The sequence below is a fragment of the Vanessa atalanta genome, chromosome 25 (genome assembly GCF_905147765.1).
Source record: "Vanessa atalanta chromosome 25, ilVanAtal1.2, whole genome shotgun sequence".
NCBI classification, from domain to species: Eukaryota; Metazoa; Arthropoda; class Insecta; order Lepidoptera; family Nymphalidae; genus Vanessa; species Vanessa atalanta.
The window spans coordinates 4,166,066-4,189,666 of NC_061895.1; the positions used below are offsets into that span (position 1 = coordinate 4,166,066).

Sequence of the window (23,601 nt, forward strand, 5' to 3'; positions counted from 1 at the left end):
ATAATTAATAAATATATTGTTATTTCATAAAAATATATTTAAAAATATCTAGATTCTACATTACAACATTCTTATAAAAATCCGTATTGCAACGTAATGGAACGAAAAACAATCACATTATAAACTATATTGCATTATGCCTTTACATAAAAACACTAGTTATTTGTGACATCGTTGAAATAATATTTATAACATTATATAAACAAAAGTGAAACATTTCACTTTTTTTTTATAAGATTGCGTTACAGTCAGACTACTCCTTGGTCTAACAAGCTTTTGACTGAAAAAAAAAACAATAAGAATTTCTATTAATTTAAACCAAATACATCGGTTCGGTTTGGTTCATATCTAAAACGGCTTCGTTGGTCTTGTGACTAGCTTGTACTACAGATCAAGAGGTTTAAGAAGAAATGTGTTTATATGGGCGCCGTGGTCGGAATCTCCTAGGATGATATTATTATATCTGAGAGCGTATTACCTATGCGTGTGTGTCTACATGAGTGTAACATATCACCTCAGTACAAACTCCACTTGGTCGTTACATTTTTAAGTAAACTAGTATTGGCTATATGTGTTACGTCGACGCGGTGTAAAAATTAATATAATCTGTGCCTTAATCAAAAAAACTATAGATCGGAATAGACTGACCATAACAATAACATTTACCTACAAAGTATAACACTGTAAGAATTTTATAATGTTTCTAAGTCAAGACTTAGTTATTTATTTAATTTATATGAATTATACATAGATATATATAAAAAAATCCGTATATAAAATGTGAATAAAGCAATAAAAAGAAAATATTTATAATCTGAGCTGTTTTGTAATATGCATATAATATTTTGATTACGAAATAATATATACAAATTATGTCGTATGTAAATTCAATCAAGATAAACAACTATAAGCTCAATAGAAGCAAAACGATAATGGCATATAACGATCACTTTGTAATTAAATAAAATTACAAAAAAAAAACAAATTATTATTCTTAAACCTAACGTCAATTATTTAGACTAATGTAAAAATCGATTTACACTTTTCCTAATGACAGTACTAACATGATTCAACAGATTATAATTTATAAAAGTTACATTTAAAAATACTAAACAATCTACAATAAGATTTTGTTTTATAATGTAAACAATTTCACAATAACTATAAACATTTAGGCTCATCTTACGGGGTCTAAGGACGTAAGGTCTACATTATAAAAGTTGATCGATCTGTTTGGATTTATACTTAACTATATAGAGAACTTGTTACCAGGGTTTGATATGAGTTTAGTACAAATTATTTCAGTCACGAGACGTATTAGGCTGAGTATGCACGTAAGAAAACTAACATTGAACACGAATACTTGGTTCATACTTATGGACGTAAATTAGCTAGCGAATACGAGCACAGTTCGACTCGAATTCGCGAATAACCGTCGTGTGTGAGTTTATTAAAGTGTTCTGAACACCGTCCATACATAACGTATCAATTATATATCGAACATGTTTGACACTGTTCGAAGTTCGTTGCTGGCATGTGTATATATATCATATATCATGTATCGCAAAACATTTCTTCGTACGTGCGCACACGGCGTTAGAATCTAAACAAATCCATCAACGTTTCGGTAAAAGTGCTATGCACTCTAGACATCTATTAGAAATTCTATTACGTGCGAGTACACTTGAACACCGATAAGATCATTTCTTCTTGACGGTCGAGCTACTCGCGCAACTACTCGACCGGGTCTGTATGCCGTCCTTTTTGAGCAAGCTGACTCCGAACGCGGGGCACTTTTTCCGCAACGCTTTGATCTTGTACAACTTATTCCCTTGAGAGTTGCCGGTCTCCTCGTAGTTGTCGGGCGTAACGTCGGCCGTTATCACGGAATTAGATATGCAGTCCATCGGCTCGGGAGTCTTCGACTTGTCCCTTTTCCGTCTGAAACGGAACGGCGTATCGAGGGAGTCCGCGGATATATTGGTTATGTTGGTATCGCTGGAGGAGAGGTCTTGTGACGCCTCGAGGCCATTCTTTGTTAGACTCTTCGGAAGTTTCTTGCGTGAGATTGAATTCGACCTTACGATTAACTTTTTTCTAACGGTCACGTTGTTGGCTGTCGTTTTTACCTGAGCGACGTTCTTCAGATTTGGTTCCGACGGTAGACGATTCTTCCCGTTCAAATGACAGTTTTCCGTCAAAGCTGACAAGGTGGAAGTCACATTGGTGAGCGTGGTCACCACCGCGGAATCATTGGTCGTGATCTTGGAGACGGACATGGCCTTCCGCGTGAAGGTCTTGACAGGACTACCACTGTGCGAGTAGGCGAGAGTGGGCCTAGCCAGATTCGCGCGTTGACCGTGGAAGCTGTTCTTACCTGTAAAGGGGGGCTTGACTCCCCCCGTCAGTTTCGCTTGAGAATTGGCACTTCTTGTTGGCGGGAAGGTCGAAGTCTTCGACGCATAGTGGGACTTGAGCGAAGCGTTTAAAATTCTGGGTTGGGGCTTTAGGTTAGTGTTGTTGGCATTTCTGATGTTGTTAGTCGGCATCATGTAGTTCAGTTTGGGCGTGAACACGGTCTTCGTGGGCAGCATTGGCGTGGCGGTCGTCTTATATTTACCGATCACTGATGTGACGTTATTTTCTGAATCCGTTTCGTTGGCGTTTAGAACGTTCGCATTATCCAACTGTAATCAAAACGTTGCACTTATAGAATAAAATAATTTGGAAAGTAAATAATTCATGTAAATATTTGCAGGCTTTTATTATATAAATAAATAACCATATTATATTGATTTTATGTAATTTATTTTTAATACTGTAATATTTAGCGACCATTACAAAATCTAATAAAGAAATACCTTGTTAGCGTTTCTGTTGTTCAGAATGGACTGTAATGAGACGGGTTTGTCCTCAATCGCCTTGATGGGTTCGGGCGGCAGGTCGCTGTAGATGCCGCGAGTGAACACGGGAAACGACGTGATGTTGAGCCGGCGGCGGTACGCCTCGCCCAGAGCGTGCATTCGCGGCTGAATGCTGCGAATAACACGAAACATATATTTATAAAAGTTGTATAAACAATGAAATAAAACTAGTTTTTTTACGGATTTAATCGCGTATATTAATTATTTTAACATCCCGACGTTTCGAGCACTTTGCAGTGTTCGTGGTCACGGGCAGACTTCAATGAGTAATAATCGCGAAAATCTAAGACAACATTGTATAAACAATCTTTATCTTTTGATACATTGTGGCTCATAGTGTATTAAGACATAACCATTAAACAATATTGTAAATTTAATGTTTGTGTATTTTAATATTTTTTATAAATGTTGTTTAATAAAATATGTTATCATTATTAGAATATTGTATATTGGTTCATATATTAGCGAGGTTGGCTCATCGTGTATAATCAGTGAATACTCACTTCTCCAAAAACCACTGCTGGTGTCCAATAACTGATCCAGGTCTACAGACTCTGAGCCACGCGATGGCTTCCCGCGCTGTGAATCCGTGATGTTTCATCATGTAGCACGCGATAAGTGTACCCGTTCTGCCAAGACCAGCTGAGGAAATCAACCTTAATTGTATTTACAATAATTTAATTATGTGCCTTCAGAATTTTTATTTTGTGTTTAGTAAATATTGTGAAATCAACGATTTTATATTTTAAAAATCTTAAGCTTAAGCTTACCTTTACAATGTACGGCGACTGCTCCCTTAGCTGCTTCCGCAATACGAATGAACCTATTCACTATCAGATCGGACGGTACAGACCCATCGACGAAGAACAACTCTCTGTGCTCGAAACCATGGGTGGTAAATTGTTTAGCATCGTAAGATTTCTTATTGAGCCTAACAATTGTTGTCACGTTGTGTTTTTTAAAGTATTCATGGTAGTGCTCTGGGCTGTGGAGAGGGTATCCGCGATCGAGCCGAGATCTATGATGAGGTCCAGAAAACGCCAGCATTTTAGCAGGAACTATCCAATTGAGATCGCCATTTTCAACTTTCTGGAAAGAATGGAGGATAATCAGTGGTATTTTTTTTAAACACATTGCCTATATATAACAGTATATAACATTCTGAGCTATAATGTAATTAATTATTTAATAAATAATATATTTAATTAATAATAATTAATATATTTGTTTCGGGGATAATATTTCGTAAAATTTGGGGAAACATATTATTTGTTTTACATTACAATAATTCCTTTATAATTTAGACTGTGATTTAATAATACATACCTCATAAAACAAATACTGTTCAGCATCAAAATGTTCGAAGTCGAAGAACTTAGCGTCATGAGCGACTTTCATTCCGTGTAACACGTCCAACAACGATATGTCAAAGAGAGGAGGTCCGCCAGACGCGTCTCGGAAACTCAGAAGCGACCACGAACCTTCGGTGAGCTGTTTATAAACCGCGGCCGGAGATCCACCCAAGTATATTATCTACAAAACAATTATTATAATCTATACTAATATTATATAAGCGAAACTAGCTCTGTCTGACACGCCAAAACACTGAACCGAATTTGATGAAATTTTGTTTGTAGTAAGCACGAACCCCATAGAAGGACATAGGCTAGCTCAGCTCAGCATAGCTTTCTTTATAACAAACACCTGATTTCAAACCCTAAAACGACCGAAGCCACGAGCAACAACTATTTAAATATCATTCAGTACCACTAAATCAAATTTATGATAATAATTTATACTACATTCCAATGGCCGGAGAAATGGTAAACAAAACTCTGATTTACATATTCCATGCGATTTTCTAACAGATCTCCTATCTACAAACATTTCCAATTGAAATGTCTTCATTTATAATACAGTATATCATTCTAATATCCACTTTCATTTTTCTTCTTATTATAAATTCGTCAACAACCGTATCCATGAGTCCATAATGATACCGTAGATTATTTTAGATCTCGATCAATGATGAGATGCTAATTCAAGGTCAAAATTGTTTAGTTACCTTTACACAGCCAATCATTGGCCGATTGATATGCTGTGTATATTATACGCTTAATAATATCCAGACCCGGTGGATTATTTATTTATTCAGGACAAAAAAAGAATGGTATGTTTTTAAATGAAGTTTTGACTGACGCTTATAGACAGCACGGTAGCCCAGTATGGTCGAACAAAATCCTTCATACTAAAAGGAAAGGAGGAATTTGTCCAGCTGTTCAATATAGGAATGTAAATGATGATACCGGAACCGTGATGCTAATCAATAGAGAACATTAACCCAAATAATAGTTGTCCTATACGTTTATTACCTAAACATTATAGTTTGGATAGAAAAAAATAATATTCTCGGAATCTGCAATCTTATGTAGAGCCACTAGACCAACGAAGCAGTCAAAGAAATAGAAAAAATAAACATATACTAAAATAAATATGCCAGTCACCGGTGCATATTGAATATAGTTAAATATATCTACATATTATACCTACGTATGTATGGATATTCAAAAATACATAGATATGTCGGCCATGCACTTACTTATGTTCACGGATGTCACATTTAAAATTTTCATAACGATAAGCAAATGCAAATAATGCTAAGCTTTAAAAAAAAAATAGACCAGCGAGCCGCAGTGACGTCTGCCGCATCGATAAAAGTACCTTATAGTTATTTTAGATAACGAGATTATGTTTTTCTAGTACCTAACGCTAGGAAGTGTTGTTTAAATTATAGTATTGCGATAGTTTTAGTTATTTTTTTACGCTTAATAATATTTTTATGAAGCCGATTGACATTAGTATTGTGCCGTGTGCACAGGCCCTAATAATTATGCAATGTAAACTCTTCCATATTTGGAACGAATATGATGTACATCGATATGTTTTAATAAATTTTATATTGTAGTTGTTCGTCTAGTGCTAATAAATAGACGCAATACAAAACTGATTTTTATGTTTCTATCTTATAGGTACAGTATTAAAAAACATCAATAGATGATGTCCTCCAGACAGATTCTGATATAGGGTACAAGTGTGTGTCGTTCCTTCATAAACCAATGGATCGGTAATCCGACACAACTTAAAGAGAGTTCAGTAGTAGGACAAATGGCTATACTGTTATACCTACCTACTTCTTAGTAACACGGCCAACTTCCAAACATAGGGTTGCTTTTGAGAATAGGGGTTTAAGTCTAGGCATTCAGGATTGACTTTTTAACCAGTGTTCTACTATACCTGATAACTTCCGATGAGGTAAGCTGCGTTGAGTCGAAGCGTTTCATTGTTGCTGGTATAAAAAACAATCTTCTTCTTGGGATTCTTCTCCAACTCATCATTGAGACGATTGCAGAATTGATAAAGATGGCAGAGGTGGTAGGGACCGAAGTCGAAGTAAAAGTTCTCGTATACAATGTCATCTTCGATGTGGAAATATTTGCTGTTGCGTGTTGGTTTGGGCTTGTATCCCGTTTTTAGTGTTGCGAAGTACAATCTGTCTGGAAAGAAAAATATAGGTATTGAATATTATATACATTAAAGCCAATAATTACTATATTATCTAATTATAATTACCTATAAAATTAAATAGCTTGTTAAGTTGGATGGGTTTATACAAAGTTACTGGTACAAAAGATATCAATAAACACATAGCTGTTATTTATAAAGTACTCCTAATAAGTACTTCATGAAAAGAATGATATTTAATGCAGAAATTGTTTGTTAAATCAATTGTAATTGAGAATAATATAAATGATTGTTACTTAACATGACACAGGTAACAATGACGAGGTAGCCCAGTGAACAAAACATCTTATCGAATCGAAAGTTACCTCGTTAAGAAAACTAGTGATACGGTACTGGTAGTAGGGCTCTGAGCCGTCACTTTACTTTATCCAGACACAGGCGTAGGACATACGTTGTATCTAGACTTAGATCTAAACAAAATCACATCAGTACCACCGCAAAAGGGTTGTCCGAAAGTTTTATTCAACTGATAAAACTGGTTTAAAATTTAGGTGCTAGGTGAGCTACACATATTAAGGTATAATAATATATAATAATAAAACTTTTTAAAAGTTAAATGAAAGTCACGTCAAAAACATACACTTTATAAATTGCTAGTTCATATTTTTATTTGCCAGTAGTTCTTCGACCAAAACGTTTGGAAAAATAAATTAGGTACACCTAAAAACATTAACAGCAAAGTTTCCAGTGAAGAATGTATCCTTACAATCAAATATCATGTCATATTACTGACAAATTTAGGCATTAATTTATCTACAATTTATCAACATTAATACGAAACAGTAGGGATGTGAAGTTCTACTGGCAGATTTCGGCCACTACTAAATGCAAGATATATGTTACATTATAAAAGTGTGTGCAAAAACACAAGCACGTTCTATTCTCTCGCATTTATAATCTATTGAGACGACGAATTCGACACGACCAGAAAAGAGTTATAGGACAAACAGCTTCACGACAAGCAGACCAACAAGGCAATAAATCAATATATATATATATATATATATATATATATATATATATATATATATATATATATATATATATTATATAGTAAACGTTCTGACAAATGGGTCACCTTATAGTGGTTACCACCATACAAAAACTATGGCGCTGAAAGAAATATTAATGTATCCACGTCATAGCTCACTCACTCATCAAACCGTAAATCAACAATATTAATTACTGCTGTTTGACGTGTAGTGGTGGTACTCACTCAGACTTGCACAAAGCACCAAGTAAATATGATATCAAATGTATACAAACTTTGTACAAATTTCAGTTGTATTTTTACTACAGATTGTGATGCTGTTAAAAATTAATTACGTTCGTCAAACGAACCTTAAATAAATAAACAGTAGCCGTATTCGATTTCACGCACGAGTCCCCGTATCATGTTTATAAAATATTAGAAGCTCTTTAATATACAATTGAAATTTTTTCCTGAAATAGAATACGCTATTGCATGCGAGTGGGCTATTGGTCTTCATTAAACCAGCTCCGCTTCGTGATATTGAATTTTTACTGTTCAGCGAGATTGACTCTTAATGAGATTTCGCAACGAGTCATGAAAAAGGTCTTATGGAATATTTTTTTTTTTATTTAATTATTTTATAAATTTTTACTTAAGTCTTTTATTTTTTGTTACTGTTTATCTTTTTATAAATCCCTTCAAACGATTAAATTGACATATTTCAGGATCGATTGAATTTATAGCTCTACTTTCAATTCGAAATGTAAGGAAGAAGAACCGGCAAGGAACTCAGTAGGTTCATTTTTATAACCAAAAAAAAAGGTTGTCATTCATTATTACCTTAGATCTACCTCATAAACATACATATATATTTCCTAATTGGTCACATTTAAATCTAAGTCACTTTTATTTTCAAATTTTATATTAACACAAATAAAAAAAATTCAATATACAATTTTAACATCACATAAACTTGTATTCAACTGAATAAAAAAATAAATTCACAAACCGACAAAGGTAGGAAACATCCAGACGCATCTTTTAAAAATACAGAATCAATTGAATAATAAATAAACTTAAAAACGTATCCGTCAAGACAAGACCATATTTGACAGATCAGTTGTAAGACAGATCGTCGCTATCAAGTAAGAAATAAAACGAGACTTATTTGGATAACTTCCAATATTTATTAGTATTGTTGAGAGAATAAATTTATAGATGAATACTGAAAAATATACAATACATTGTTATAGTGGCTCATTAAAACCTTTGACCATTTATTTAGGCTCACATAATGGGCTCATAACTTTCTAAATAAATACAAAATAACTCAAGTGTAACATATGTTTTGTATCATTAAATTACGTCTCCTTGAACAATGTGTTCTACATTCAGTAATCAGACAGTATTTGTGTCAAGTTTTGCTTGCCAATTAGCGCATAAAGATTTCGGTGTAAAATATAAAGATAATTAAAATATCTATATTATTTTACTAGCTAACCGTCCCGGATAGAATAAGAGTCTACAAAAACATTTACATCGAAGGACAACATATAAATAAAACCTTTCCGAGCTTACACAGAATAATTCACCAAGTTTCATCACTATAAGATTTTTGGTTTAGAAACACAGATGACAAACAAATAAAAAAATCATTTAAATTTATATAGACAAAAGATTACTAAAAAAAGCCCATCCGTAATTACAATAACACCTTTTTTCACAAAATGTACGGTACATTTTATACTTATATGTACTTTAACTATGTACATAACTATTGACTATTATGTATTATGTGGTATCATTGTTTTTAAAACATTAACTAAAACTTTAAAATTGTAATCCGTTAAGAAGTCGTGATTATGTCATGATACAAGACTATAGACATGGTGTTCTAATTCGAGACTTCCACGCGGGACAATTTAATTTAAATTGGTATATAGTAAACTATGTACCTCTCAATCTTTGAGAAAAAAAATTATAACCTAAGTTTCTACCAATTAAATTACATAAAAACATGAATGATTAATCATTATTATAATATTTATCCAAAATAAACGTCAACGAACACCATGTATAATATTTTTAATATTTCATTAAGTAATACTTATTTATTAATATTTATTTTAAGCTTATATATCAATTTGCCTTTTTTTTCGCGTATGCTCCACATGCTAAATATCTTTTTAAATCGATCATCAACCATTCAGCTAAACCGCAATTAATATGTAATTACAATGGTGCATAAAGAAAACACGAGTTCGCCACCCCCTCGAATAGGTTGTATTAAAGTGGCTATAATTGCTTCGAGACAGAGATTAGTACTTTACCTGCATCGAGTTTTTAAGCGTATAGTCCAAGTCACAAGCAAGAATCCAATAAACAAATAAATAGTATATATAAAAAAAAAATATTTACGTTAAGGGTCGCAATTTCCTTACATGTACCTCATACACGAAACCAAAAATTATTAAATAATAATTTATAAATACTTTGTTTATGTTAAGAAACACAAAAAGCAGCGAAAGAAACTCAAGGGTTTCTACACATTTGGAACAATTGTTGTTTACAATATATTAACTTTCTTTCGGTCTTGTTATAAGACTTTTGTAGTCGACCCGACCCGACTACAAAAGTCTTATAACAGGTGATCTATTAAATTATATATGTCTGATAATGATATTATATCCGATTTTAGTTACGGTCGCCATATTATCAATAAAGATTTGCTAATTGTCTAGGAAACATTGCGCCCAAGTATGTGCGGAACACTAGTGCACTCGATGTTCCCTTACTCTCATAATCTGGTGGTATGGCAATCCACCGCAAGTAAGGCGCAGGACCAAAGTGTGTACTTGCTTTCTGACGAACTAGATTGCAAACTCCGGGCTGCTATAGATAATTTCGGCAAGGTAAAGGGTTATTCCCCGGAAAAAAAAAACATCCAAGACATACGATAAACATCATTATACAAATCAACAACGTTATTTAAACACAACAATGCAAATAAGACATACAAAAAGACACTTCCGCGTATAGCCGACGTTCTTAACAAGTTTATGTTAATGAATTCAGTCCGTCCTTGGAACATATCGCATAACTTACGTAACATGAAGGCCACGCCGTCACTTGCACCGTACCTCCATTGCATGTGTTGTGTTGAATAGGAAATTATAGCTATTTTTGCATATACAGTATAAGGGTAAAGTTTAACTCGATAGCTCATATTAAGTACTAAGACATTGTTTTGTTTTATTTAAAACAACAAAGATAGACATTAACAAAGATAGACATTAGATATCAAATAACATTTTTCTTTAAAAAATACTAGCTTCGAAAAAATAGAAGTTTTAGACGTCTTATTTTCAATTACATTTGCACAAACACTGGTGACTGATTTTTGACGTGCCATCAAGTTGCAACTGAATTTTCAGGTCTCGTCTAGTTCTTTTGACATTGATTTAATATGTTTCAATTTCGATGGTTATATTTTAAGCAGATGAAACCTGCCTAATAATCTGATTACGATCATACGACATTGAACTAAAATCATGACCTAAAATACAGCGACTTATGAGTTTTCTTTAATAACATACAAATTTTACTTGAATACTTTGCCTTTGCTTCAAAACCTCTCAACATTTATTCTAATAATAATACTACTAGGTCAAATTTTTCCAACGTTTTTTACATATTATACTTAAACATCGGGCAAAGGAATGCCTCAACAGGGTTCAAAAGTTTTACTTTTGCGAAATCGATAATTACATTTTTTAGCTATACTTTAATTATAATCAATTTTTTTATTTGTTTCAACGGACTAATGTCAATATGTAACAGTCAGATTTCAATAAACTTTTTTTGCGTTACTCATTTATTGCGAAAGGATATAAGACTATAAAATAACATTATCCCTACGATCAACGGGAACCGCAGAAGCAATTAGTATTTTAATATATAATTGTTATAGAATAATCGAATCGAACCATTGCAAAAATCTTAGGACAAAGGGTGTTTGTTCTTAACATGTTTTTTTATTGATAACATGAATTTGGTTTAAACAATCAACGCATCTTTCAAAACCGCAACGAGTGTATTAGCCAATCAACGCTCATAAAACTATAGTCATTCGTGACTTACGTCAGTAATTTTTTTTCAATTATGCCCTTTTATGATATAGATAGGTGGACGGGTAAATAGGCCATCTGATGTTAAGTGGTCACCACCACGCATAAAAATAGCGCTTTAAGAAATATTGACCATTCAATGGGAACTAAGATGTTATGTCCCTTGTACTTTTACACTTGCTCACCTTTCAAGCCGGAACACAACAATACTGGGTGCTGCTGTTTAGCGATAGAATATCTGATGCGTGGCTGGTACCTACCCAGACGGGCTAACACAAAGCCCTACCACCAAGTAAAGATCCTGGGACAATCGAGAAAACCTTTCCTATGCTCCAATAATGTGGTCTTTTGTAATTATCCTACGAAAGTTACGTATTGCGACGTCGTTTAGAATATTGTAAGATCGATCTATCATACGTATCATGAAGGTATTGGATTTAGATGGATATTTAATGGTATCGTTCGAATAATATCACAAGCGAGCACATCTTACGTATCGTAATATGCGTTCGACGACGCGATAAAATGGAACATGTGATATAAAAATAAGAAAATTCATGGATCTTCATCGACGTTTACGGGTTTAGACAGAGAAGAGACTGCTGCAAAGAAAAACGCCACGAGAAAACCTGTATATGCAGGCTGCCATGGTGACGTAAAGTCCAAAAATTGTCTACTTTTATGTTAATAACATCGCCAAAAATATTAAATAAAGAAAGAAAATCCTTATGCAAAAACTTTTAGGTATTCGTACTTTTAGTTCTGTATACATTCTTCACTTTGAGAAATTAACTTTGATATTAATTTTTCCTGAAGTGTTTGCTTAACCTTTAAGCTCAAGAAAGAGAAGTTTTACTTTTTTATTATTTTTGCCTGAAAAAATTACTATGAAGTAAGTAAAGTACGACCACTGATCAAATACACTCCTAACAAGTCCGGCGAAGAAGACGATGTTACTTGAAATGAATGTAGATTTTACGATAAAAAATGGCCTAATATATAATTTCCAGACGATTACTAACTTAAAGGGCAACTAACTGTATACAACTAATAAAACATCGAGACAACAATTCATTATTTCGACGACAATTGAATACATGAGTAGATTAAGGTGATATGTAACATTTTGTAAAAAAATATATTTATGTCATATACAAAGGTGATATGACATTGAATTATTTTTTTACAATAAGTTACATATTACCTTTATCAACTTACGCCTTCAATTGTATTAGGTAAGCCTACAGTAGCGAATATACTAAGTCGATTGAAATCATAGGTGAGAAACTACAAAATAAAATCTATTAACTGTTTTAAAAAAAAAATAATCTCGAAGCCAATTTATATGAGGACCAAGCTTCTAACTTTACTTGGTGGTGCTTCTAAGCTTTTTCGATATTTCTTACTAGCTACTAATCCATTACTTTTGGTACCCATTTCTTTATTCCCTAGAATTCAAATTATTCTTTCGCCGCATTAAATAAATGACAAAAAAAATATAGTATCGTTTGTTATGTTTAACAATTTTCTTCTCGTTTTCCTGAAATCTGTCAGATTTCGTGAGAAGGGACGGAAGTGTGTAACAGGAAGCCGGGAAGCGCTATTTGATTTGACATATTATATGAATTTAATTATTTCATTATATAATTTTGTCAATTGATAAAGGAAAATGAGTAAATAGACGTAATTTTTAGTAATAAAGCACATTTAATTTCGTTAATAGAGCATTCTTGGATAAAGTTTATTCAAATCGAATAATTGCATTTTAAAGATACGTGAACGCTTTAACTGCTATATCTAGGTAATTATTATTAACACTGCTTAAGAAAAGAGACGAACATTTTCAACATTGAGGCCCACTTATAAAATTCTGATGACGAAACAATTACTTACCTTAATGGAAATTGAGGGTTGAAAGAGAATATTCTGGAATAAAATTAACTTGAGAATGGTTTTAATCAAGCCGGGTAGACTTTTTATTACGACCTTTTTTCTAAAAAGTAAATTAAATATGAGATTAAAGGCTTTTATTGTAGAAACATTAATTTTTAATTTTTAGTCTTGATTAGAAAATTGCTATAAACACAATATATAAAAGTCTGTAAATGTTCCATGTCAGGGCTAAAGCCTCCTCTTTCTTTGAAAAGGTTTGGAGCTTATTGCAGCACGCTGCTCTAATACAGGTTAGTGGTAGATTTCGTTAAATAAGACACGTGCAGGTTTTCTAACGACGTTTTTTTGAGCACGCAATGAATTATAAACACAAATAAAAATAAAAAATTAAGTCGTGATTTCTGGAGTTAAACGTAATCATCACCATCATCAAATCGTAATCATCTGTTCGAAGGAACTACTGGGCCATCTCGACTAAAATATAATGTAGATAAGTCATTATTTTTAAATTAAATACAAAATTTATTCAAGTACGCTTTTACGTGGACTTTTGAATCGTCGCATTATAAATTTATCACGACTGCTATATGTGAAGATTGTACACCGTTTCGGAATGTATGAATGTGTTGTAATTTACCAAAATGTATGTCGCTTTTTACAAAAGAAAATACCTAAAAGGCAAACGGACTAAAGGGCCGTTTATCCGAGACGACGTCATCAAAACAATAAAAAAAATTACACTGTAAATGATCCTCTGTACTACAAAAGCGCTGCCTACAATATTATATACAAATTTTTTTTATTGACAGTCAAATGGTCGCCGGTCACAGACTTGATATTGTGTTCCGGTTTGAAGGATAAGTGAGCCTTGTAGTTTAACTACAAGAGACATAACATTTTAGTTTCCTAGGTTGGTGACGCTTTGGCGATGTAAGACGGTTAATATTTCTGACAGCGCCTATGTCTATGGGCGGTGGTGACCATTTAATAGGTGGCCTGTTAAGTTACCTGTTAAGGTAACCAGTGTAAGGTAGGTAAGTGTAAGGTAACCAGGTACCAGGCGGTGATTTGGTTCCGTCAGTATTATTAGATTTTAGTATTTTCTATTTCCCAATTTCTATCGTTTAATACAAATTTAACGCGGGTCAACTACGGAGCATAGTTCTATAAATAACATATAAATATTATTGAACTCCCGATATTTCTTCAAACGTGATTACTAAATTTGTACGAGATTTAAATAAATATCAATTTTTAAAGACAAAGAGATACGAAATAATCTAAAATTTACATTCATAATATTAAAATTTACATAAATATGTATATACAATTCTCAACGCACGATTAATTAAAACTGAGAGTATATTTCCGTACAAGCACTATGCCAAGATTCATTCAACTTTAATATAAATATTTCGTTACATACGGTAGGTATGTAACGAAATATTTACCGTTTTTTTATATATAAATAGATATATGAAGCACAGCCAAGAATTCTAATCAAAATATATTATTTATTTATAATTGCAAGCCTACACCACAAGTTACACCTGATTGTAAGCGGATCTCTGCCTAAAGACTACTGTAAAAAAAAACTTACACCGTCAATGCGTCAACAAATAAGTAGTAATGAGCTGGGTACGTTTCGGCCCACCTAGATTGATGGCAAAAAGTTCGTCAGTATATATAAAAAAATAAAATAAGAAACGCTCTATAAACCATTAAAACGTTTCTTATTAATAGTTTGGATAACTTTTCGCTTAATAAGTTTCAAAAGAACTTCATCGAAAGCATTATAACGCTATCTTTAAATGGTTAAACTTCAGTGCTCGAGGGGAAACACGCCTTTGTGGGTTATACCCGTAGTTTGACTCACCTTTAACCCGTATTTTATTACATAATGGAACTCTCATAGTAGGCTATATTTTTTAACAAATAGCATACTCGAATTATTCTATGACTTTGTTACAGAAACAATGATATACGTTAGTTTATGAAAAATATAAACCGATTTAGTTACTTCCTTTGGAATATAATTATTTAACTTTCGTTTATTCAAAAAATATTTGGTATTCTCATATTATAAAAGGAAAGTTTTTTTTTTCAGTCCCACGTCAATGAGTCATGCATTCACGTTCAAACTTATCAAGATTTTGTAGCGGCTTGTAACCCTTTTGATGTTAGGGGAAAACCCTTTTCCACAATCATCAAATAACTGTTTTCAATATGTATTTTTAGTTACTTTTGTCTGTTTGTATTTAGTATATCGTGACATTAATTTATAAATTCCACCCATAATTCACAAATAAGGATAAAGAGAGTCACTAGCGTGCAGTAGCTATCACATTACTTTTTGACTGTAATACCGCAGCTTCTGATTAAAGGATTTGATATGATATCATTAAATTTGACTAACTTATAGCGGTTCTTGGTTGTATTCCAAATTCGACCGAATCTCAACTGGCTCGTTGTAAGTAGAATAGGAAAACGGCTGAACTGTAAATATAACGTTTCGATTCGATTGCGATAAAGTGACAATTCATTTGTAGAATTAGCGCCCAGTTTCGATACCGATACAGAAACAAAACATAAATTGATTATGGATGTGTACTTTGACACGTAACGGCTAGTTATACGTACTTGGTCAGAATCTCAAGTAGTTGACGCTATACGCCTGATCAGGATACGTCAAAATGTTCAAATGTGGACACTGCCTTAAGCGTGTGGCAAGGTCTCAATCTTGTCTCGTTTATCACAGTGGGCGATGTTCACGTCATACGCGGGGGTTTCAAATGAGCGAGTGGTCATTATAGGAATTGGTTTGTCACATAATACCAGATGTTTCTGTGAGAACATTAGCTATCACATAAATATTAATTTACTCCGTGAGTCGGTTTGTGCAATTAATTTATGCTTCATAATCTTTTACATAAATGACTGTTGCTTGTCTGCCTCAATAAGTTTAATAACTTTTTATATACTATATTCACTGTAGGTAAATAGCTCAAAATCTCCGAAATATATAAAAATATATACTAATATTATAATAATATTTTACTACGTATGCACTATGTTCATAAATAATTTTATTTGGCGTGTAATACGTTTAAAAATTGGACAAGAAAAAAAAGTCGCAATAAAATAAGGTATAATATGATATAGTTCCGTAAACCTTCGAACCATCTCACAAACACACTTAACGAGGCTTAATTTATGATCATTAATAAAAAATATCATGATTCTAATTGAAATATAATTCTCATATTACTCAGTATATTTAAGAATTTCATCTATTCTATACCTTTAAAATGGTTTTTCGTCCAGTCTTGTGCTCTTTAAAACCAGTGTTTACCATGTTTCCTTCAATCCTTTAGTCCATATGTATTGAAGGACATCCTTCCGTGCTCTGTCTGTTGGCAATTTCTTACAATTCTAAAAGCTAGGTCGATTACCTCTGTTCGTCTACGGATTACAAACAGTACAAATTCGGTCGCGTGGCTAAATAACAAACATAGTTCTTTCCTTAGCACGCCAAGCGACCTTGAAATTTCAAATAAGGTCAAGGGTAAAGGACCACGTCTCGGATCTCTTTGTCATTACTTGTAACACAGAAATTGCTCGAGTAGGTACTTTCAGCTTCAGATAATGGGCAGTAAATAATTTGGATGACAAGATATGTCTTAATCTAGCGAAAGCTACCCAAATCAGTTGGGTTCTACGAATGATTTCTTGCTGGAAGTTGGATTAACCCATCTGAATAAGTTGTCCCAAGTTTTCACCAACTTCGAGAGGAGCACCATAAACAGCCGGTACTGGTGTGTCATGGACATGGGGTACGAGTTTCATACATTTCCATCAGACACATTTATTGGAGCACTCTTTTTAGGAATTATTACCATTATTTTTTAGTCGTTGGCGGAGTTATTTTGATAACGCGAACAATAGTTTTCTCGAAATCTATCGATCCTTTCTCAATAAATAACACAAGTAAATACGACTTATAATAATATTTTGAAGTGTGAAATAATATATTTGAGTATAGATTTTAATTCGTAATACTTTATTACTAACTAAATATGAATATAGTTAGTCTTGCTTATAGCCTTAAAATTGTAGCAGATTTTATTTTTATTCCGTCTTGTATCTCTAATTACATTGGCTCACCCAGTATACTCGACGATACAATACATTGTTTTGCGTAACTGAACAAGCCCTACTTGAGACGAGGTTTGTCCATAGCCACTCGAACGACAGTATTCATAACTTTTTGTACCGTGAACAAATGCTCAAATGAAATCGATTGTATCCAAAAAGATGATTAAAAGTACCTATTTTTAAGAATTTCAGGACAAAAACATTTACATACGGCACAGGGGTTGTATGGAATATTGGTAGTTTTATCTAGTTAGGGATACATAATATGCTTATGCATTTTATACCATCTATACTGATAAATACATATTCAATAATATTATAATAAGAAAATATTTGTTTTCAATTGATAAATTATGAAATCAATGAACCGATTTAAAAAAATCTTCCACCATTAGAAACTACAACTCTATCAATACTATATTGAATTTCAGATATTATTTGACTGAAAAGCAAGCTAGAAGATAAATTGCTACCGAGCTGCGTTATCAGCGTACGCGTATATATGTCAGAAGCTGAATTCGAAGTGAAGCTGCATTTACAGGTAATAAGAAATACTATTAAGATTTAAAGAAATCTGAAATGAAGTTAGTACATTTTGAAGTTGGATTTTAACGTAACGAACATTGTACCGAGAGCCGAGATGGTCCAGCGGTTAGATGATTGCGGGTTCAAACCCAGGCAAGCACCACTGAATTTTCATGTGCTTAATTTGTGTTTATAATTCATCTCGTGCTCGGCGGTGAAGGAAAAACATCGTGAGGAAACCCGCATGTGTCTAATTTCAACGAATTTCTGCCACATGTGTATTCCAATCCGCATTGGAGCAGCATGGTGGAATATGCTCCAAACCTTCTCCTCAAAGGGAGAGGAGGCCTTAACCTAGCAGTAGGAAATTTACAGGCTGTTAATTAGTTAATGAAAAAATGAACGTTATACTTGACCTAACAACGAAACTGCCATAGTATTCTACACGCAGGCTTTTCTCTACCGGTTATTTAATAGGTAACTAATAAAAACAGCGGCCTAAAATTATCTTCAAAAAATAATAGAGATAAAGCTACACCGTTAAATGAATTACAATCGGATTCTATATCACATAACACGATCAATCGTATAAGAAACCCGTCAAATGTATTACTTTATGGAATCATCTAAATTAAACGTTTTACGTAAACATTATTTACAAACTTAATATAATAATATAAAAATTTTATTATCAGGCTATTGAATCAAAACAACTTATCGTAATCAATTGTAAAAGGTTGTAAGTGTCCCCAGGTTTCGCTACGGTCTTCTCTCTTTTTAAAGAGAAGATTTGAAGGCTATTCCAAAAGGCTGTTCCAATTGTTTCTATTGTTGGATATTCATTTGTTATATATTAATTTAATTTTTCAGCCAAAACTTTTTCACGAGCACGGGATGAAATATTTAAAACACAAACTAAGCAGATAAGTCAGATGTGCTTGCCTGGGTTTGAAATCGCAATCAACGGTTAAGATACACGAGTTCTAAGCTTTAGGCACCCTCATCATCAACAATATTTGCTTGCCATAACCCGAAAGCGTATTAATTATGGAAAATTGAAACGTTCATACAGCCTAATATACGTTACATTTTTTCATCCGACTGTAAAAGGATCTTTAATTCCTTGGAATGTTTGTTCGTGCACAAATTTAAAAAAATCGAATGCCGAATTTTGAAAAAAACGGGGGCCGAATTTAATTAATCTTCCGCTGAAGAATCTATCTATCTATCGTTATGTATAGACTTAACGAAATAATAATTTATGTTACCGGTGTGTCGCTTAATAAATACTTATCAAAGCTTTAAAAAAAGACATTAATCATTTATTTATTCCACATTTTTTTTACGGTGACGTTTGTGATGGCGCGGCTCTATTAAAGAAACCACATAGCATAAGTACAATGCATATACACATTGTTTAATTACCAAGTAATAACAATCTAAAAAAAAAGCTAAGGTAATTAACTACTAGTTTACAATTGCGCTTGACTTTGAAATCGTTAAAAGAAGATAATCGAGGAAAGAAAAATTATTTTGCTATTAAGGCAGTTACGGTTAACGATTGGACACGATGAGCTAAGATATTCTCTTCTGGAATACCCGTTTTAGCTATGATTGGTTTTAGTGTTGGCACATCTCAGTTATCCGGTTTAAATAGTGAACGGATATAATTACAGACGCAGGTGAATAGACCATCTTAGGTACCTCGATTGGAGGTGTATTGACGATGTAAAAAGTGATTCGTACCTCTTACAAAAGGTAGCGTCTACAAGCGAACGTGACTTCTTGTCACTAGGCCTATTTGCCTTTGCTCGTCTGCTTTGGAATGCAGACAAAAAATCAATACGAAAAAATATAACTACACAACAAAGTTTTACAAATATTTAACCTATAAGGATATCTGTGTAGCACTAGGTCAAGTAGAACTTAAAACCGCAATTATTTCGACACTGAACGCGAAACATCAATGCGAGTTATTACAAAGTGGACTGTAGTTAGGTGTGAAGGTCGTCTGCCTTATCCACAATAATACTAAGATCATGATGTAACGCACTGTGGATATTGATGTCATACAGTTACAACTAGAAATCATCTAATATTTACTGGTTCATAAATATTAAAACTAACGGATCGTGAAGCCGTGATGTTTGTTTTTTACATATTTTTGTTTCGTTTTTTACGGACTTGTCGATACAGACTAAATGATCAATATTAGAGTTTTATAATACAATATACTCTTCACCAAACTTAAAAAAAGAAATTTCATGTACGAATGCTGAGATCTATTTCAATTATCCATCTTAATAGATCGTATTCTGGTGTGTGAGTTCATGATTCTTCTCCGAAATTTGGTTACATATATATATTATTTATACAGCTAGATAGTGACGTAGGACAAAAGAACTAAACCAAACGCGCCAGCTTGGTGTGCGTGAGAGATACGCTTGACACTCCCCAAGTGTGCTAATAATTTACTTGTACTTCATTTTATTTTTTCGACACTTGCCCACAATTTTTTTCTGACGCGTTGTTATCATTGATATCTAGACATATTAATAAAGTTTGACTTGAAAGCAAAATATAAATACTACGTAATACAATCAATATGTCTCATATTTTTCCTAGAAATATGTAGAATTACTAGAATCAAGATCACAATTAAAAATTTAATTCTTTGTAATTTATACAAAACTGTATCTAAAGATAATTCTCAAAAGTGTTACAGTTGAGTTTCAAGTTGGCACTTCTTAGAGTGCAATTGTTAATTCGAAAGTATACTTGTATAAGACAATTTGAATAAAAATTAAATTTTATAAAAATAACTGGGCTACTTTTTGTTAAGTGGTCACCACCATCCATAGAAATATTAACTATCCCTTATATTTATAATATATCACCACACTTGGCAATTAAGATGCTATGTCCCTTCACTTGTCGGTACACTGGCTCACACACCCTTCAAACAGAAATACAATAATACTAAGTATGGCTCTTTAGTGGTAGAATATTTGACGAGGGTGTGATACTTATGCATATGTGTCAGCACAAAACTGCACTAAGTGAATTATATAAAGAAAATAAGGTTGCTTATGAATGGTGTCTTGAAATTCTTGTCAATCATTGTAATGTTAATCTTACCTAAATTAAAACCTAGCTAAACCTTTTCCATTGTACATTTGCATCTTTGAATCATTACAAATATAATATATTTTAAGTAGTATTCGTTTTGTTTTTACATATTGAATAGGAAAAGAATATTACCTTTTATGATCTCGGTAGAAGATATGATGACATCATTCTCATCCATTCTCGTCTTGTAACACAAGAGTGCCGCTGATTTCTTTATTTTGATGGATTTTTTGACCACCCAAAGTAAATAAAAATTCTGATTTATGTGGAAACAGATTCATTGGTATCCATTTTTTGCTTCAGATCTACCTGAAAAATGAGTAATTTCATGAATGGTTTTGTGTTTTAAAAGAAAAAAATAAAGAACCTTTTTATTGCAACGACCTACAAAACTAAACAAATAATGATAGTTTAACCGTTACATATTTTATGTGGTGAACAAAGCAAGCTTAGCATATAAAAGTCGAAACATAGTATGACAGAGATCTTATAAGAAATTCATTATATTAAAAAAAAATACTTAAGAATTATAATACCAGGCAAATTATTATTTCCTATACTCAATTTCTGCATATACTTTAAAATGTAAGTGGTGAGAGTTCCCTAGTAAAATAAACCTTTTTTTTTTTGAATCAGACAGGCACAGAAGATATTTCATTGTCAAAGTAGCAGCATCTAAAATTTACCAAGAAGCTTACAAAACTATTTTTAAGTATTTTTCTGTTAACATAAAAAAAAAATTAGTTTGAGTTCTTAGTGAGCAATAATAAAATTTGTATATTCTTACAAGAAACACAATTATTTAAATAAATAATAATCTTAAATTACAGATCGTACAAAAGTACTCAAATTATATAGTATATAGTACTCAAATTAATAAATTTGAATGTAATAAATTATGTATACAAGTCAGAATATTTAAAAAAAGGTAGTAGTCTGTATTTAAAAATCAGACAATGCGCTGATGACTGCTGGTACAACTAAGCACATAAAATTAATTTATAGTATGTTTAAAATATTGCCTAAAATACCTTGCTTAATTTTTTATATTATTTCATTAATACAATAATTTCTGAGTGTAAACAAATGCTTACTAACAGGTATATTCCTTTACCAGAAACTAGTTAGAAAGTGGTCCCATCTATTAGTCTGTTTACTCAGTCGTAGGACGAAATATACAGGTATTTAATTTAAATTTTAGCAAATCTGATAAACATATTTTTTAATATATAATAATTACTCTGATTGAAAAGAAAATGGTATCATACCATTTGATTTCTCCCGAGTCTTCGGCTTCTTTATAAAGGCTCACTTATGTTTAGCCTTGATTGTTGACAAAATACAACAGATGTAAAAAAAGTTCACACGTTTATAACAAAAGTAATCAAGTAATCATTCCGAATCGACGCTTGCACTTATTTTCACTTCAACGTAAATATACGCGTTTAAAGATAACTAGGAATTTGTGAGAGTTTGTTTTATGTATAGTTTTATTCTCATTATTGTAGTTTTTTAGTCAGATAGAGACGACGCAGTTCGCATCATTGGCGCCGCGTAGGAGTCTTTATTAGTCGGCGTGGGTCGATTCCTTTACTCAAACTTAAGGTCATATCAAGTCTAACTCAATCCACAGAGCCTTCGTACCATTAAACCCAATATGTTATACTCTACTTCTTTATTTTAAAGAAATAGAATGCAACCATACCGCTCGACTACTAGTTTTGCACAGTAATTCACTTTACAATATGTAAACAAGTACCGGGTGTGACAATATAACACAATAACAGTTGTATTAACACAAGGTCGTGGATTCTCGTTCAAGCCGAATGAAATTTTAAATGTACTCCATTTAAAGTGTGACGTATTTTATTTTATTCACCGAAGCCGCTGTCCAGCAGCCGTTGAGACGAACGGAACATTAGACATTTTATTTAGCTCCTTTTTTTAGTTGTCAGCCGAAAGCTTAATACGCCATCTATTGTAAGTTACGCAGATAATTATTATGTGAGACCCAAATGTTGTCTATGGTGCGTTGGGTTAAGTGCCTTACTATTCCCGAAGATGGCAGTACCTTAGCTGTAAACACACGGTGAACATTTTTAAATGTTTATAATTATTTTTTATTGCAATCATGCTCGCAGTCTTGAGTTTGTTTAAAAAAATAATTATATTTACAATATTGTTTTAGCGTAGTTAAATTTTCCAAAACTTCCTTTTGTTTTTAAATTGTGCACCAGAAAGTGACTTTTCTTTAATTAAAATTTATTAAAATATATTTAAAAAAAAAATGCAT

At 32.7% G+C, this 23,601-nt stretch overlaps 1 protein-coding gene across 1 annotated transcript; it reads right to left on the reverse strand.

The window, feature by feature from the left end:
* Positions 1-875: 875 nt before the first annotated feature.
* On the reverse strand, positions 876-23,191 carry LOC125073775 (dual specificity protein phosphatase CDC14A-like). Its single transcript, XM_047684811.1, has 8 exons — positions 22,577-23,191; positions 21,441-21,617; positions 6,219-6,478; positions 4,251-4,457; positions 3,695-4,013; positions 3,428-3,566; positions 2,862-3,036; positions 876-2,687 (listed from the first exon to the last, which is right to left on the reverse strand). Exons 2-8 carry the CDS (start codon positions 21,484-21,486, stop codon positions 1,701-1,703), a joined length of 2,133 nt encoding a protein of 710 aa, XP_047540767.1. The 5' UTR covers positions 21,487-21,617; positions 22,577-23,191; the 3' UTR covers positions 876-1,700.
* Positions 23,192-23,601: the final 410 nt, after the last annotated feature.